At 34.8% G+C, this 17,599-nt stretch overlaps 1 protein-coding gene across 2 annotated transcripts in view; it reads right to left on the bottom strand.

Moving 5' to 3' along the window:
• Window positions 1–1,783: 1,783 nt before the first annotated feature.
• Window positions 1,784–17,599, bottom strand: part of LOC306848715 (phosphatidylinositol 4-phosphate 5-kinase type-1 beta-like) — a 40,030-nt gene continuing 24,214 nt past the window's right edge. Inside the window, exons 8-16 of one of the 2 annotated variants that reach the window (XM_079383436.1) lie at window positions 12,466–12,659; window positions 11,469–11,552; window positions 11,312–11,360; window positions 11,117–11,201; window positions 9,973–10,128; window positions 8,295–8,430; window positions 6,061–6,169; window positions 3,841–3,935; window positions 2,211–3,392 (exon numbers count right to left, since the gene is read on the bottom strand). In XM_079383436.1, the coding sequence (XP_079239562.1) occupies window positions 3,140–3,392; window positions 3,841–3,935; window positions 6,061–6,169; window positions 8,295–8,430; window positions 9,973–10,128; window positions 11,117–11,201; window positions 11,312–11,360; window positions 11,469–11,552; window positions 12,466–12,659 (1,161 nt within the window). In that variant the 3' untranslated portion in view covers window positions 2,211–3,139. Of the gene's footprint in view, window positions 3,393–3,840; window positions 3,936–6,060; window positions 6,170–8,294; window positions 8,431–9,972; window positions 10,129–11,116; window positions 11,202–11,311; window positions 11,361–11,468; window positions 11,553–12,465; window positions 12,660–17,599 lie in introns of both variants that reach the window. The other variant, XM_079383437.1, reaches the window with a different exon arrangement.

Genomic DNA, 17,599 nt, shown 5'->3' with positions numbered 1-17,599 from the left:
AAAAAAAGTTGTAACTTTTTGCCCAATATATTCAGTTATTGATATAAAATCACTATAAATGCCCTGTTGTCACTCTGTTATTGTAAAAGATTTTTCCATGTTGTAAATGAAGATTATTCATTTGCAAATAAATACTATTTCAGTCTTTCATGTTTAATTCAAATTCAATTTGTTCATTGCCATTTTTTGTAATTATTTGTGAAATTTACTAGCAATTTCTTAGTGAAAACTGTTTCAGCACTAAATTTATTTTCTATGTATAGTGTACATAAAAGGCGATGAATGATGAGATATCTTCACTGACAATCCTGATACTGACATCTAAGTAAACAAGTTGGCAATATAACATCAGTATATACCCTACTGTTTGGGGTCAATTAATTAATTAATTAATTACCATTAATTTAGTATTTATTACAACCTGAATTCTGGAAATATTGGGACATTTTTTCAATTTGAATAAAAATAAATAAGATTTTCAAATCACATGAGGCAATATATTTTATTCACAATAGAGCATAGATAACATAACAAATTTTACAATTTTATGCATAAAATGAGCTAATTTCAAAGTTGATTCCTGCTACAGGTCTCAAAATAGACAGGGGCATGTTTACCATGGGGTCTGGGCATCGAGGTTATGAGTTTTGGTGTTAGAATTTGGTCCCATTCTTGCCTGATATAAGTTTCCAGCTGCTGAAGAGTTTGTGGTCATCTTTGACGTATTTTTCGTTTAATGATGCGCCAAATGTTCTCTATAGGTGAAAGATCTGAACTGCAGGCAGGACAATTCAGCACCCGGACTCTTCTACTACGAAGCCATGCTGTTGTAATAGCTGCAGTATGTGGTTTTGCATTGTCCTGCTGAAATACACGTCATCTGGAGGGAAGCATATGTTGCTCTAAAACCTTTACATACCTTTCAACATAGTGCCAGCTAAAACATGCAAGCTGCCCGTACCATATGCACTTATGCGCCCCCATACCATCAGAGATGCTGGCTTTTGAACTGAATGCTGATAACACGCTGGAAGGTCTCCCTCCTCTTTAGCCCGGAGGACACGGCGTCTGTGATTTCCTACAAGAATGTCAAATTTGGACTCGTCTGACCATAGAACACTTTTCCATTCCATTTTAAATGAGTCTTGGCCCACAGGACACGAAGGCGCTTCTGGACCATGTTCACATATGGCTTCCTTTTTGTATGATAGAGCTTTAGTTGGCATCTGCAGATGGCACGGCGGATTGTGTTTACTGACAGTAGTTTCTGGAAGTATTCCTGGGCATTTAGTAATGTCAATGACAGAATCATGCCGATGAGTGATGCAGTGTCGTCTGAGGGCCCGAAGACCACAGGCATCCAACAAAGGTCTTCGGCTTTGTCCCTTACGCACAAATATTTCTCCAGTTTCTCTGAATTTTTTGATGATGTTATGAACTGTAGATGATGAGATTTGCAAAGCCTTTGCAATTTGACGTTGAAGAACATTGTTTTTAAAGTATTCCACAATCTTTTTACGCACCCTTTCACAGATTGGAGATCCTCTGCCCATCTTTACTTCTTAGAGACTCTGCCTCTCTAAAACATCCCTTTTATGTCACAGACATGATGTCAATTAACTTAATTAGTTGCTATTTGTTGCCCCATGCCAACTTTTTTGAGACCTGTAGCAGGCATCAAATTTGAAATGAGCTCATTTAGTCGATAAAAGTGTAACATTTCTCAGTTTAAACATTTGTTATGTTCTCTATTTTCTATTGTGAATAAAATATTGGCTCATGTGATTTGAAAGTCTTTTAGTATTAATTTTATTCAAATTTAAAAAACGTCCCAACGTTTCCGGAATTCGGGTTGTATTATTGTTGATTCATTTTCAAAAAAAATTATACTTTTCCTATACATTATATACGTTAAATACATTTATAATATTTACAAAAGTGTTTTGAAATTTATATTCATCAAATAATGTTTCTTGAGTACCAAATCTGCATATTAGAATGATTTCTAAAGGATCATGTGACACTGAAAACTGGAGTAATGGCCACTGAAAATGTAGCTCATCATCGTTATTAATTACATTTAAAAAATGATTCAAATAGAAAACTCTTATTTTAAATTGTAATGATATGATTACATAATATGATTTTTCTGTATTTTTGATCAAATGATTACAGCTTTGGTGAGCACAAAAGACTTCTTTCAAAAATATTCAAAAATCGTACTGACCCCAAACATTTGAATGTTAGGGCATACTGTACGTAACACAATTTAATGGGAGAAAAATATATACAAATTGCCACAATAAAATTGACACTCATTCACAAACAGTGCACGTTGCAATAATCTCAAAACAGCCAAATACTGGTTGACATGAAATTCAGACTAACACAAAGTTAATTTATAATAATGATTTAATAAATTATGGCCTCAAAACAAACAAAAGGTGCAATAATAATATTCAAAAGACAGTTCTGACATGGCATTTAAAATCAGAAGCGCACTATAGCATCTAACATCAAGCAATCATTTGGACGCTTCTAGGAAAAGGATCTCCTGAGAGAATGTATATGTGTGTATGAAACTCACTCGTTCCCACATGAAAGACTGACAGCATTTTTGCACATAAAAACATCCTGGCATCTGGATATATGTAAATGATGCACTGCTGATGCGAATCCCACTCTTGATTATCAGGAGCTGATGTACCAGAGTAAATCTGAGCATGTTACACAGTGAAAGACACTCCTACATTTACAGTACATGACACATTTGTGATCATAAGAGATGTCTGAGAACTACAGTCACACATCTGTTGTTTCCTAGAAACTGTGTTTGCTTGGAAATGAAACGTCAGGATTATTACTCCAGTGAGGAGAACTACAATAACACACACTTGTATAATGTATGAAAATTGCACATTTAAAAATATCTGAAAAGCTCTGTTACCTAGAGTTTGAATCGCCAAGCGCTGAATCTAGGTCACTAAAGTCTAGATCCTTTAAGAGGTAAAGAAGATAGCAGGTATAAACCATCTTTGCATATCAAAGGAGCGTAATTATTGCATGTTTCCAAAACAATGAACAACGTGATGTGACATCTGTCTTCAGTTAGATCCCAGAGCTGCCTGTAATGTAAGGGCTACAAAAGCACAATCAGCATTTGGGTACGAATGTCCATGAATCTGAGCTCTTGTAGCCACATTCCCTCCAAACAATCCAAGGAAATGTTTAGCACTGTGATCTGATGTACAGATGTATGTTTGTAGTTGTTGTGTTGGCGAATGTTTTCTTTATTTGGCAGCAGGTGGCGCTCTCGGCACACGAGGATCCAAAGGACTACAGAAGCAGGTGATGGGAGAGTAGAGATGAAGATCATCTCAATTTGCTCCTTACTGGAAAAGAGATCAACAACATGATTATAAGTTTATAGCAGTTAAAAGTTATTAGTGACAGTATAACTTTTATTACATATATATATATATATAATTTGTATAATATTTGTAAATGTCTTATATATATATACACACACATACAGTGCCCTCCAAAAGTATTGGAACAGTAAAGACAAAATTGCTCTGTTGGCTGTGGAGTCAATACATTTACAAATATGATTAAAAGATGAATATGAGACAAGACTACAGAATGTCACATTTTATTATTAGCCGTTTTTTACCAGCTAAGAAGTTCAGCACTTTTAGAGTTTCATCCCTCTATCTGATGTGAGCATAAGTATTGGAACAGTTGCCTCACAGGTCTTTCTAAGTGATCAGCTGTGTCCTGTTGCATTAATTCTTCAGATATTAAAAGCAGGGAATGTGTCGTATCAGTTATATCCATTACTTCTGTATTCTGAATCCTGCAATCGATGATGACGCACACAAACCAGGATGAAGATGAGGGAGCTGACTTTGAGAGAAAAGCAAGCAATTTGGATGCTAAAAGAAAAGAGGAAGTCAATTAGAGCTATAGAAAAAACAAAGGACATGGAGAAATCAAGAGTTTGGAAACCACCAGCGACACAACCAACAACTACCTGATCGGCTGAGAAAACAACAGTAATTGATGACAGACAAATCATAAAAGCTGTGAAAATTAACCCTAAAAGATGTGTCTGTAAAATCACCAACAACTTCCAGAAAGCTGGGTTGATGCTCTGACAATCTACTGTCCTCAGGAGACTTTGACACAGAATTACAGATGCTACACAGCAAGATGCAAACCTCTGACCAGCACCAAAAATAGAAAGCCAAGATTAGAGTTTGCAAAAAAAGCACAAAGGTGAGCCAGAAGAGAGGAACTGTGTTTATGGACCGATGAGACAAAGATGAACCTTTATCTAAGTGATGGGAAAGCAAAAATGTGGAGAAAAAAGGGAACTGCAAATGATCCCAAGCATACAGCCTCATCTGTAAAGCATGGTGGCGGTGGTGTCATGGCATGGGCATGCATGGCTGCCTCTGGAACAGGCCCTCTCAACTTTACTGATGACTTATGATGACAGTAGCAGAATGAATTTGGAAGGGTACAAAACCATCTTTCCTACCAATATTCAAGAAAATGCCACCAGATTCATTGGGAATTGCTTCATATTGCATCAGGACAATGACCCAAAACACCCTGCCAGTTCAGTCAAGGAGTTTATAAGGGCAAAGAAATGGAAAGTCTTAGATTGCCCAAGTCAACCTCCAGATTTAAATCTGATTGAACATGAATTTCACCAGCTGGAGAGGAGAGTAAAGGCAGAAACTCCCTAAAACAAGCAACAATTGGAATTGGCTGCATTAAAGGCTGGGAAAAGTATTTCAAAGGATGAGACCAAGAGTCTGGTGATGTCTATGGGTGTAACTTTATTGTAAAATATAACTTATATACAGTATATATATATATATATATATATATATATATACATATATATATATATATATATACAAAATGGTTACATTTTATATTATTGTTTTATTTTTTATACTTATTTTATTACAAAAGTTATTTTTTATTAATTGTATTATTTTATTATTACTTTCACAATATATTTAGCTGGATGATAATATAATCTAATAATAAAAAAATAATCTGATATTTCTAAATATTTATATTTTAATTAGTGTTATAATTTGTAAATATTTATAGTATCATATTCAATTCTGAAAGATAATATTTATATTACAAATTGTAATTTTATATTTATTATTAAAACATTTTTTAATTAAAAGATGTAATACTGACTGACTAGCCTTATTCCTTACTTAACTTTCAAAATTTGATCTGATATTTTTTTTTAAATTTATAAAATTCAGAGACAAGTCAATATTACAAATTATAATTAAAAATGAATAATAACAATAACAATAATAATAACATCAACAACAACAATAATAATAATAAACTTTTGTAATATAAATACTAACTTATTTAATGTGATATTTATACATTATAATGATATATAAGAATTAAAATATAATAAAATAAAATCTAAATACATACATGTTCATTATTATATTACATACGTATAATTTATAAATGTTTAAATTCTGAATTATCAGATTAAATCAGATTAAATTCTGAAAGTTATTATTTATATATAAAAACAAGTAAGGGATAATGCAAGGTTAGTTGGTCAATATTACAAATTACAAAAACAGATAGTTTTATAACTGGTCCTGAATGTTTATTGGTCAATACACAAAATATTACCTGCTATGATAATAGTTATGCTGCAACTGACCAATCAGAATCAACTATCCCAAAGAGCCATGTAATAACAGATATTTTAATATTTTTTGACAATATCATTGCAGATCTAAAAGACCTTAACCCGGGGCATCATATTTAATTTAATGTGAGTGAAAATAAGGCTGTGAGGGATAAAAGTACTGTGGATTATATTGTGTAGCTTGGTATTGATAATTAATAAGTCAATGAAACACTGAAAATATCTTTGAAAAAAAACATAGGACAGTACAATCTATTGAATGTATTGTACTTTCTGTTCCTCACATCTTCATTTTCTATATGACCCTGACTTAGATGCAATCGACTAACTGTACTGCACAAACTCACAAAGTAGACATCCAGCACCGAGTCGTCATCTCGGTCTATTTCCATGGTGCTTTGCTCCGATGTCAGACAGATGGCACTGTCCTCCAATGTAAAAGTTGAGCAGGCACATCTGAAAGGAAACCACAGCAGCAGTGAGTGAATCAGAAGAACAGCAGAAGAAGCTCAAGGACAAATTAAGAGTCCTCAAAACATGACAGATGAATATTGAGCAAAGCTGGTGGCCTCATAAAAGCCACTGAGGGAATGTGTGTGGCCGTGTGTGAGGGAGACCAGAACAGAAAGCATTTGAGCTGTAACATTTCTCATCATTACCATGACGTGTTTCAGATGAGTGCTGGCCATCTATATCCACTTTGGAATGTGCTTATGTTTTTATTGCCAGTAATAATCTCTGGAGTTACTGCTGCCATGGCAACCAGACCCTTGTTCACCTCATGAACATAAAGCACTTTGAGCATGTGACACTTTTGAGACGCTGAGGGTGTTCATTAACACAGGCTCACCCTGGACTTCATCAAACGCTTTGACTGCCTGAGGTCAGCAAGATACTTTTTGAAAGAAATGAATACTTTAATTCGACAAGAACGCATTAAATTGATCAAAAGTGACAGTAGACACATTTACAATGTAACTGAGATTTCTTCTTGAGATTTGTTCTTTTGAACTTTCTGTTCATGAAAGAATTTTCCACAAAAATATATTATTAATATTAAGCAGCACAACTGTTTTCAACATTGATGATAATTAAAAATGTTTCTTGAGCAGCAAATCAGCATATCAGAATGATCATATGACACTGAAGACAAGAATAATGATGCAGAAAATTCAGCTTTGCATCACTGAAATGAATTACATTTCAAAATACATTCAAAATATCACTTTTTAGTACTGGTATCTGTATTTTTAATCAAATAAATGCAGCCTTGGTTGCATTCATGCAGCTCTTTTAACTCAATAATCATTGTTCAAGCTGAGGAGCACCGAATGCCCCTTTTCGTGGTATTGTGTGTCATAAAACAATCCCACTATTATAGTCATCCTTAGCAAGCAGGTGAAATATTTATGAGGTCTTTTCACAGGAATTCTTCTTAAAACAGGTGTGTGTCAAAGGCGAGGTGATCAGTGAAAACCAAACACAAAGAATCTAGCAGCCGAACAAGTGTAGCATGACAGCACCTGGTCAGCTGCTCACGCTAGATCAGCATACAAGAAATCGATCTCCAAGTGTTACCTTGTGGCATTGTTTGACTGTATTCCAGTGACTTGGTTAGTTAAAGGAATAGTTCACACAAAAATCAAATATTTGTCATCATTTACTCAACCCTCCTGTTATTCCTAACTCTGTTTTCAATGGAACACAAAAGGATTTTGAAGTATTTGTTGCTCTTTTCCGAGCAATTACAATAAATCAAGGTTTTTAGGCTTCAAAAAGGACTATATAACTTGAAACTCAAATTAAATGACTAAAATCATGATATCTAGCTCTCTTTAGGGTGTATTTCCAGAGATAAGTAACAAAGTTGGATTTGTGAAGGATGTATCAATTGAGTCAGTTAACAAAATCGCTTTGAATGATTCATTAATGATTTGAACTGATCTGGTTGTCAACCCTCATGTCATTCCTAACCTATTTCACTTTCGTTCTTCTGAGAAACACATAAAGGTTTTGAAAAAGTTCCATGAAATTACAGTTAAATGAAGGTTTTTAGGACTCTAATGTAGCATAAAAATAGTAAATAACATGAAACTGAAATCAAAGGACATAAATAATTTCCTTGGTGTGTTAATGAGAGAAGTAGCATAGCTGGATTTGTGTAGGGATCGTTCTTTCCAGTCAGATCTTGTCAATTGATTCAGTTCGCAAAACTGCTCAAACTGATTTGTTTATGAATCGAAGTAGTCCGGTTCTTGAGTTCAACTCACTGTGGTCCACTCATCTCATAAAGTTCACAATCATATGATGCACAAGTCATATGGATATTTTTACAATACTTTTATGGTGCCTTTGAAGCCTGAAAGCCTCAGGCCTTATTCATTATGACTAAGTGGCTAAAAAAGAAATTCTCCATTTGTGTTCCATGGAAAAAAGTCAAATGTGTTTGGTAAACGATGACTGAATTTTCATAATTTAGTTGGACCTTTCAGTGAGGTGGGAAGTGAAGTGGAGATGTGAGAAGGTAACAGGTGTGTGTTGGGCTGATGGGTCTGAAGGTTTGTGAGATGTGAGGTGTCACCTTTCGTTCGATTTGGCCTCCCGGTACCGATCTGTGACATAAATAGAGGGCGGGGAGAGGGTGTGGCTCAAGGAAGAGGCTTCATATGGGTAAGGAGTCTGAGGGACCAGGTCAGGACGGTTATAGGACCAGAACACTGTGGTATGAGATGACAAAAACATATGAGGCGACTGGGAGGAAACATGTATTTTCTGATGAATAAATGTACAGTACATGACAAAGTAAATAAACTACCATTTAAAAATTTGCAGTCTGCAAAATAATATTATTTTTTAAGAAGTATTATTTGAAACAGTAAAAAATTTGAAATATTATTACAATTTAAAAGAACCATTTTCTATTTGAATATATTTAAAAATGCAATTTATTCCTGTGAAGTCAACACTGAATTTTCAGCATCATTACTCCAGTCTTTAGTGTTACATGATCCTTCAGAAAATTATTCTAATATGCTGATTTGGTGCTTAAGAAGATTTATTAGTATTATTCTTATCAATGGAGACAACAGTGGAGCTTAATATTTTTTTAGAAACCGTGATACATTTTTTTCAGGATTCTTTGATGAATAAAGTTCAAAAGATTTATTTAAAACATAAATCATTTGTATCGGTCTTTACCGTCACTTTTGATGAATTTAATGTATCCTTGCTGAATAAAAGTATTAATTTATTTTTAAAAACATAATGACCCCAAACATTTGAACGGTAAGAAATCATATGTTTTATTATAATTCATACCCAGCAGCAGCTCTGAGCTGATGACTAATATAGCAGCGGAAAAAGTCAAAGCAAGGACACTGAGTAACTTCTGCCACTGAGGTTTGTGTTCAGGTAGTAAATGCGAATTGAATGAGGAAGACATGACTGTCTCGGATGGCAGCTCGTTTTTCAGGGTATTTCCAAAAGATATTGCACGAAATAAAAAAGCAGACACTTCCTGTTTGTGTATGTCAACAGCGACAGAACTGATGTTTTCAAGTAAATGACACCATTTGTCTTTAGGTGATGGCATAACATGCAAATCAAGGGCTTTTCACACTGCACTTAACCCAAGGTATCTTTTTAACCCCAGACTAATGCCACTTTTAACACTAGCTAATGTTGCGGACCTCATTAATATGCAAATGAGAACATTAAAGGGATAGATCTGTCATCAATGACTCACCCTCCACTTGTTCCAAAACATTAAAGGTATTTAAAAGAATGCTTGTATCCAAACAGCTGACGGTAGTCATTGAGGCCCTGTTTACAATAGTGCGGTGTTTCAACAATCCTCGTCTACACTGGAATGTTTACTGCGTTTCAGAAACGATCTCTGTCCACACTACACAACGAAACGAAAATGCACTAGTGTAAACATAGCCTCACTTCCATAATATGTTTTCCATATTATGGAAGACAATGGCTACCGTCAACTTTGGTCAGTATAACCAACATTCTTCAAAAGGCCTTCTTTTGTTTTCAACAGAAATTCGTACAGGTTTGGAACAAGTGGAGGGTGATTTACCTTTATGGGTGAACTATCCCGGGTTTACAGATGTACAATGTGAAAATTTGAAACTAATCCAGAGTAAAATATGAAACATGATAACGCATGATTATGTTAATCCAGAGTTTAAAATGTTTCTCAGATGATATTTCCACATGCGAACAGTTCTCATATAGTCAGTGCCGCCCACCTTGTCCATCCAGACTAGCAAGACTACGGGCTCCTCCAAGTCTGTCCGTCCTCTCCTCGGCCTTCTCCTCCTCCTGGGAGGACAGCACCTCTTGAGAAGAGCACTTCAGCGCTGATATGGAGTTCCGTGCCCTCTTGTTCGGGGAGAAACGATTTGCTGGATGTGCGACAAAGAGACTAATTATGGACACTGTCCTAAATGAACTGAAAATATGATGATGTAACTCTTCCCTAACTGTTACCTGGCAGCAGACAATTAGACCGTGAAATGAAATCTTGGTCTGCTGTCTAACTTTATTAGAAAGGATAAAAATAAATCTGCATTCTGCTATTTTAATTTGGCTTATAAAAACCTGATTACCGGGGTGAATTACAGTTCCTGGCTTCTTGTTAGGTTGTAGAAAGAGGAAGGAGAAGTTCTGCTGTTGTAATGTTGTTTCAAAATATTCTTAGTAATGAAATTTAAAGTTGAAAAATAATGACGAGAATATTGACGCAACTTCTGTTCTTATGTTTTGTCACTGATAGGAAGCTTTATATGTGATCATTACCTTTTTCCAACTATTAATTAGATTAATTCAAATTATTATTCCACTTCTTTAACCCGGTTTTAATCTAGAGGCCAGAAAATCATAGAAAATAATGCAGAACATCCTAGTACTGTGGCAGTGACTTTGCATATTTTCATTTAGTTTGATATAATTCTTCTTTTTCATATCCACAGCTATATGCAATTAGACTCAAATTAAACTATTTCCTAATTATTAAATAATCAGTAACATTTACCAATAAGGTTTCATTTGTTAACATTAACTAACAATGAACAATATTTCTACAACATTTATAAGTTGCATCTGTTAAAATTATTTTATGCACTATGAACATCAACAAAAACTGTATTTGTATTATTGTTTTTAAGAATTTTACAACTGTTTTTCACATCAACAAAGGTAAATAAGTGTTGTAAAAATATATTGCTCATAATGTTAACAAATTAAGACCTTTTTGTGCAGTGCTTTCACATTTCTCATATTAATTTTGCAGATGCAAGTTGTAACATTATAACGTTTAACATTCAAAATGTATTCCATTGTGATTATGTAATACTTGCATAATGAATTAATTTGCTTGTGTTGTTGACTTACGTTGAATCTTTCTGAATACTCTGGAGCTCATGAACTTGAGAAATCTGTTTGCATAGAAACTCGGTCTGTGCACAGACACTGTATCCTAGGAGAAAGAGAATACAAGACAATTAAACCAGGAAGCGTCTTTATTTCCCCCAGCGGTATGAATAGTCTATTCATAAACGAAGAGAGCAGAGTGACATATAGACTTACACCATCATAGACGAGTGCCTTCCAGGAGTGCTCCAGCTTCTTTATGAATCTTGGTGGGAAATGAGAGCGAGAGATCTCGTCAGGGATGAGGGAGTTCGCTGGTGTGTAACATGACATTTGGGCTCTTGGGTTTGTTGTAAACGGACACCAGGCTTACCTGTAAGACTGCAGGATGTCGATAATGCCTAGAAAAATAAGTAGTTTCTCATCCCTGTGTGTTTTTGCAGGAATGCCTCCCATTCTGTGTAAAAGGAAACATAGTATTTAAAATATATTATGTTATTAGTGGCTGGGAAATAAACATATCAAGGCCAAGACAAGCCATTTCACCAAAAAAGAAAAAAAATCTTATTTTTGCACTGTGACAAATTCCAATTGCCGTTTCTAATTGCAGTCTAATTTGTGTTTTTATTATTCTTATTGTTCTAATTTTTCAATTATTATAATTCAGATTTTTTTTTAAAAGATATAACTAATAAATAATACAGTTAAAACTAATTATATATGTGTGTGTATGTATGTATATATATATATATATATATATATATATATATATATATATATATATATATATATATATATATATATATGTATATTCATACATACACACACATATATAATTTGTTTTGTTTGTCATATATAATTTGTTGAACTTTATTATGTATGATTAGTTATGTCTTTAAATTAAAAGAAAAAAAATTATTATATATATATATATATATATATATATATATATATAGCATTGATTAAATCATTCTGTAATATATATTTTTTAAATAAATATTATTTAAATAATTAATTTCTATTTAATTTATTTTGGATATGACAGTTCCTAAATTAAATCATTAAGGTATCTTAAAAAAAAAAATCCCAGAATTTTAGAATTAATATTGATATATAAATAATACACATATTAATACATAACAATAAGTAATATATATGAATAATAATGTATGTAAATACATGTTCTTGAATAAAGTATTTTGACTAATTTTTTTTCTTTTGATTTTGGGGTAAAGTATGATTTTTTTTTAAGTGAAACCAAAACACAATATATATATATATATATATATATATATATATATATATATATATATATATATATATATATATATAAAACAGGATAAACACTGGTTTTAATGTCAGGGACTCACGTGTCGTCTGTGGTTAATGCCTCGGCTGCCTTGCCATCTCCCTGAATAGACTCCATAGCGGTGGAGTAAAGAACTTTCTGTCCCACAGTCCTCTTCCCATCCACAGTGTTGACGTCTCCTTCTCTGTGACTCTGGTCCAGAACGTGCACTCCCAACAGCAGACTGTAGTCCATGATCTTAAAACTCTCCAGAACCTGTGTGACATACAACACAACATTTAACTCACCATGAATCTCACACACAATATTACAAGGACCACAGCCAAAATCCTCCTGATTAATGTACCTTGTCTTTGGCCACAGTGCTGTTGCTCTTTTTCTCTTTGTCAAGATGGTAACCCTCATTCTACAAAACTCTTGTTTGCTCAGTTAATATTTAATGGCAGTACACCAAACAAATATCTAGGCTATTGTTTTTATACATTTTATTTCAGTTTTAGTTATTTTAAAGTTTATTTTATTAGTAAAAAACTTTTTTGTGGTTTTAGTTAACTTTTTATTAAAGTTGACACCCACTAACACAGCTCCTCTATTTTGTATCATTGCACATTAGAGTAATACACAATTTCAGTACAATAACAGAAAAAAACAGCAATGATGAAGTGAAAGTTTCCACAGATATCAGGTTTTATCAGGGAGTCATGCACCAAATCTGATGGCAAGCATTAAAGTGCAATTAAACGAAAAACAAAAATGATCAAAACCTCATTGAAATATTTTGTTGTTTTAAGCACAGACTCGTTTAATTTGAATGATTTTTTTCAGAAAACAAGGCTTAATATCTTGAGCCATTTTGCTTCTCAAGTAAATGTATCTTAAATTTAAGAATTTGTAGACATTAGTCATAGGAAACAAGACAAAATCTCAAGTAAAAAAAGGCGAAAGTAAGACCAGGGAAAGTCTGCACAGCATCTTCATAAATGAGTCAAAAGGAAAAGTGATTTGTTTATGAGTGGTAAGAAACTTTAAAAAGGCTTTAAACAGACATTAGTCATCAACAGGTCACCAGATAAAAGATCTCAGCAATGATTACTTGTTCAAAAATACCCATGAAACCAACCGTAGAGAGCAATGCGCACTTCTAGCTGTTAGTATTATAGATATACTATATATCTACATATCTGAAATCCTTCCAGGCCTGCAGATCATTTACTTTTGGCTTTAAATGAAACATACTCAAACAATCAGGTAAAGCTGATGTGACTGTGAACCAGTATATTTCACTTTTTCATGACGCTCGTTCCACTCATATTCAAATGAATAATATTTGAATAGGAACACACAACATCCTTGTTTTGCATCCCGTCAGGAATATCAAAAAGCCTCCAAATGGGCCCTCAACTAGGTCACAGTAATACCCAACGATGGCAGCAGTGGAAGGCAACACTGCTTGTTTGGCACATGAAGTCAAAGGGTCAAAGGTTTACTTGTCGACGAAAGGAATTTACATTTTTAAAGGGGTCATATGATGCGATTTCAAGTTTTCCTTTGTCTTTGGAGTGTTACAAGCTGTTTGTGCATATATAAGATCCCTGAAGTTGCAAAGACTAAAGGCTCAAAACCAAAGAGATATTCTTTATAAAAGTTAAGACTCTGCCAAGCCCCCCTAAAACGGCTCATTTAAACACGCCCCCACATGTCTAGGTCACGGTGTGGGAAGATTTGCAAAACACCGCCCAAACATATACGCAATGAAAGAAGGCGGAACTATCATTCTCGCTGTAGTATTGTTGCTGCCGCCGGCGGTGTTTCATCGTGAAAGCAAAACTACTTTTTTGGGCTTCCAAAAGAGGACACAACTAGAAATCAGTGGTTAAGTTGTATTTACAACACTGTTCCAGAACAGTTCAACCCAAATATTAGAGTGTGTGCAGCTCATTTTACGGAGGACTATTTCCTGAACCTGCGAGTAGCCTGCCAGCTATGCTCAAAGGCTATTTCTATAAAGTGGGGCAATTCCAACTTTGCCAGGACAGTCTGGCGCTTCTGACTCACAGCCTGTAAGTATGTTTTCATATTTAAAGAATTTGCCACTGACGATTCAAACGCGAGTTTTGAGCAATGTAGAGTTGTGCTTTTTGTTTGTTGTTTCACAATCACAAATTCAGACATGGTAATGTTTACGCGGCGCATAAAAAGACAGTATGAGTCATTATAATCAGTAATTATGTCCCCACTGGATGCAAGAAATGCCTCGTTTATAATGGGTTTTATTGTTTTTATGTCATCGCACCGGGACACAGCATCACAATACGGTGAGCGGCGTAACATTTCTGTCTCGCACTTGAGGTATTCGGCCAATCACAACACACTGGATAGCTGGCAAATCAGAGCACGCCTCGCTTCTCAGAACGATGGGCTTTGTAAAAATCAGCGTGTTTCAGAAAGGCGGAGCATAGAGGAGCAAAAATAATGTACAGTATGTGGAAAATAATGTGTTTTGAACCTTAAACCCCATGAAAACACTGTGCATTACACCAAATACACAAAATAATGTTCTTTTTAGCAACGTCATATGACCCCTTTAAAAACTAGATTTTCTACATATTTCCATTGTGAAAAACACTCATTAATAAGATGAAACTCATTGAAACATTTTTCAATCTTCAAAGGTTTATATTTGAACTTGAGATTATTGGGGTAAGACAATTTCAGAGTGAAGATTGTATCGGCATCGATTGTTTTTCATTGTTAGGTTTTAGACTGAATACGTGTTGTTGATGTGCAACTGCGAATGATCATGTACTCAAATATTTTCATTTGTCTAAAATCAGAAGGTTGCAGACATTCAAAACAAGCCGGTTTGGCCTTTTTGAACTGGAGAGGAAGTTTTGAGCTCTGAAAGTTGCAGTATGTTTTCAGAGTACATCAAGCTTGTTTGATTCCTCATGAGCCCTTAACAAAATATAACAAGTACAAATATGAGCTAAATATGACAAGTGGTTCAGTGCGCTAAAACAAAAGGAAACAAATGTGTTACGTGAAAGCTCTTCCTGTTTTGAGATACTTATGTAAAGTATTTTCTATTTTCCACAGAAAACATCCTGGGCTTCAGGGCAGCAGTCCACAATGGCTTGCTGTTATACCACTATCAAAACCACCTGTTTTGCAGCTTGGTTTGCAGCCATCAGTCGAGTCAGCTCAAATGAGAATGTCATTTCTCTCCACAGTCACTGGTCATTAATTAACATCAGGTGAAGAGTTCAGTGAAAAAATGTGTAACTTGTGTACATAATGTATGTAAACAATGTATGTAATGTATGTGTAATGTATGTGACCTCCTGTGACCCAATAAAAAGATTTCATTAGGGTTTATTAGGTTTTATTTTCTCATTGGGTTTTATTATTGTTTGAGCACTTGACATTTTAAAAAAAAAACTATTTTTATTGCACATAGAAAATACATTAGCAGTGCCTGTATTTAATAGTCGTTTAATCTAAACAAAGACTTTTATCTTTTGAATTATTTTAAGACCGAAATCTTCCTATAAACTTACATAAATCTCATACGTTTGTATGTAATCAATATATTACACAATGATGTGAAGTGGCCTAATGGTTAGAGAGTCGGACTCGTAATCGAAAGGTTGCGGGTTCGAGTCCCCGGCCGGCAGGGATTGTAGGTGGGGGGGGGAGTGAATGTCCAGCGCTCTCTTCACCCTCAATATCACGACTGAGGTGCCCTTGAGCAAGGTACCGAACCCCCAACTGCTCCCCGGGCGCCGCAGCATAAATGGCTGCCCACTGCTCCGGGTGTGTGTTCACGGTGTGTGTGTGTGTGTGTGTGTGTGTGTGTGTGTGTGCATTTGTTCACTACTCACTGCTGTGTGTGTGCACTTGGATGGGTTAAACGCAGAGCACCAATTTCGAGTATGGGTTTACTTATTAGTTGTGAATACATGGGCAAAATGCATGTTCGCCATGATATACATAGTGTTTACTCTTTAAGGGCAGCTTGTTGGGGGAAAAGGTTCAATATATTTTTTTTATAATAATATTTTAATAATCATTATTATTATTATTAACAATAATAATGATATATATCTTGTGTATATATATATATATATATATAACTGAATCTTTCCTTGAGGGGCAATAAATATCAATATGTGATTTATGTCTCTCAAAAGACTAAAATCAAACCTACATATTGGTTTAGTTTTGAATATGAAAAATTAAAGAGCCATAACCACCACAGACACTGAGGATGACATCCTCCTCTCCTGCAAAACAACAACATATAGATATGTGCCAAAAAATATAAAAAACATTATAAGTGGAAAGAAGTTGCTGGAACACAATTTCCGAGCCCTCCAAAAAGACCTGTGTCATTATTTTTCATGTGCCAGATATGATGTAATGAAAGCGTTCTTTATTGTCAAAATCAGGTCATTAAAATGAATGCTTACTCGTTTCCGTTCAGCTCAGAGAAGACATTTAAATCAAGAGCGAAGATAAATGCAGGCGACGTGCTCTATGCATTATCGAAATCCCATAAGTGCTTGGAGACGAGTCACATAGAAACCGTTTAAAGGCTTGTTCTTGATTCTTATAGATTTGGTTCTATTGTGCTCTACAGTTGAAGCCCAGGGTGTGTTGCTTACTCAGGAGAAACTTTCTGCTTAGTGTTCATTTCAGTTTCTGCACAGGATGTGGCCAGAAGGAAAAGCTAACAATAAAATCTTACAGCACTCATGGGAAAGTGTTTGGACTGCAGTTTGTGTTTCCTTGCATCAAGAACATAGTGTAAAAAGATGACAGAAAAGAACTTCTTTTCAACAATTTCAATCCATAAAAGACTATGTTCTTCTCAAATGCTGAAGCTGGATGGCAGGGTGGGCTACAGCGGGCCGAATGTCCCAAGTATGGTCATTATTGTGTGAAACTCGAAACTTCTCATTTTTCCCTCGGCCCTCTTGTGACTCGCATTACAGCTGATCCTTTTAGTTCAGCGCTCACAGGGGCCAGCCGGTCAGTACATACTTCAGGTGCCAAAAAAGACAAACTCTCAGACTGTTATGTATAGGGAACATTTTGTCTCGAATTGCTTTTAATAACAGGTTATGTCTGGAATGCCATCGCAATGGCACCGTTGTAGAGCTTGTTTGTTGGTAAACAAATGAACAGTAAGAAAG

This window comes from Barbus barbus (assembly GCF_936440315.1).
Source record: "Barbus barbus genome assembly, chromosome: 28".
In the NCBI taxonomy this organism is placed as follows: domain Eukaryota; kingdom Metazoa; phylum Chordata; class Actinopteri; order Cypriniformes; family Cyprinidae; genus Barbus; species Barbus barbus.
Note: the sequence above shows the minus strand (reverse complement) of the source record. Positions and strands in the feature narration are given on the sequence as shown.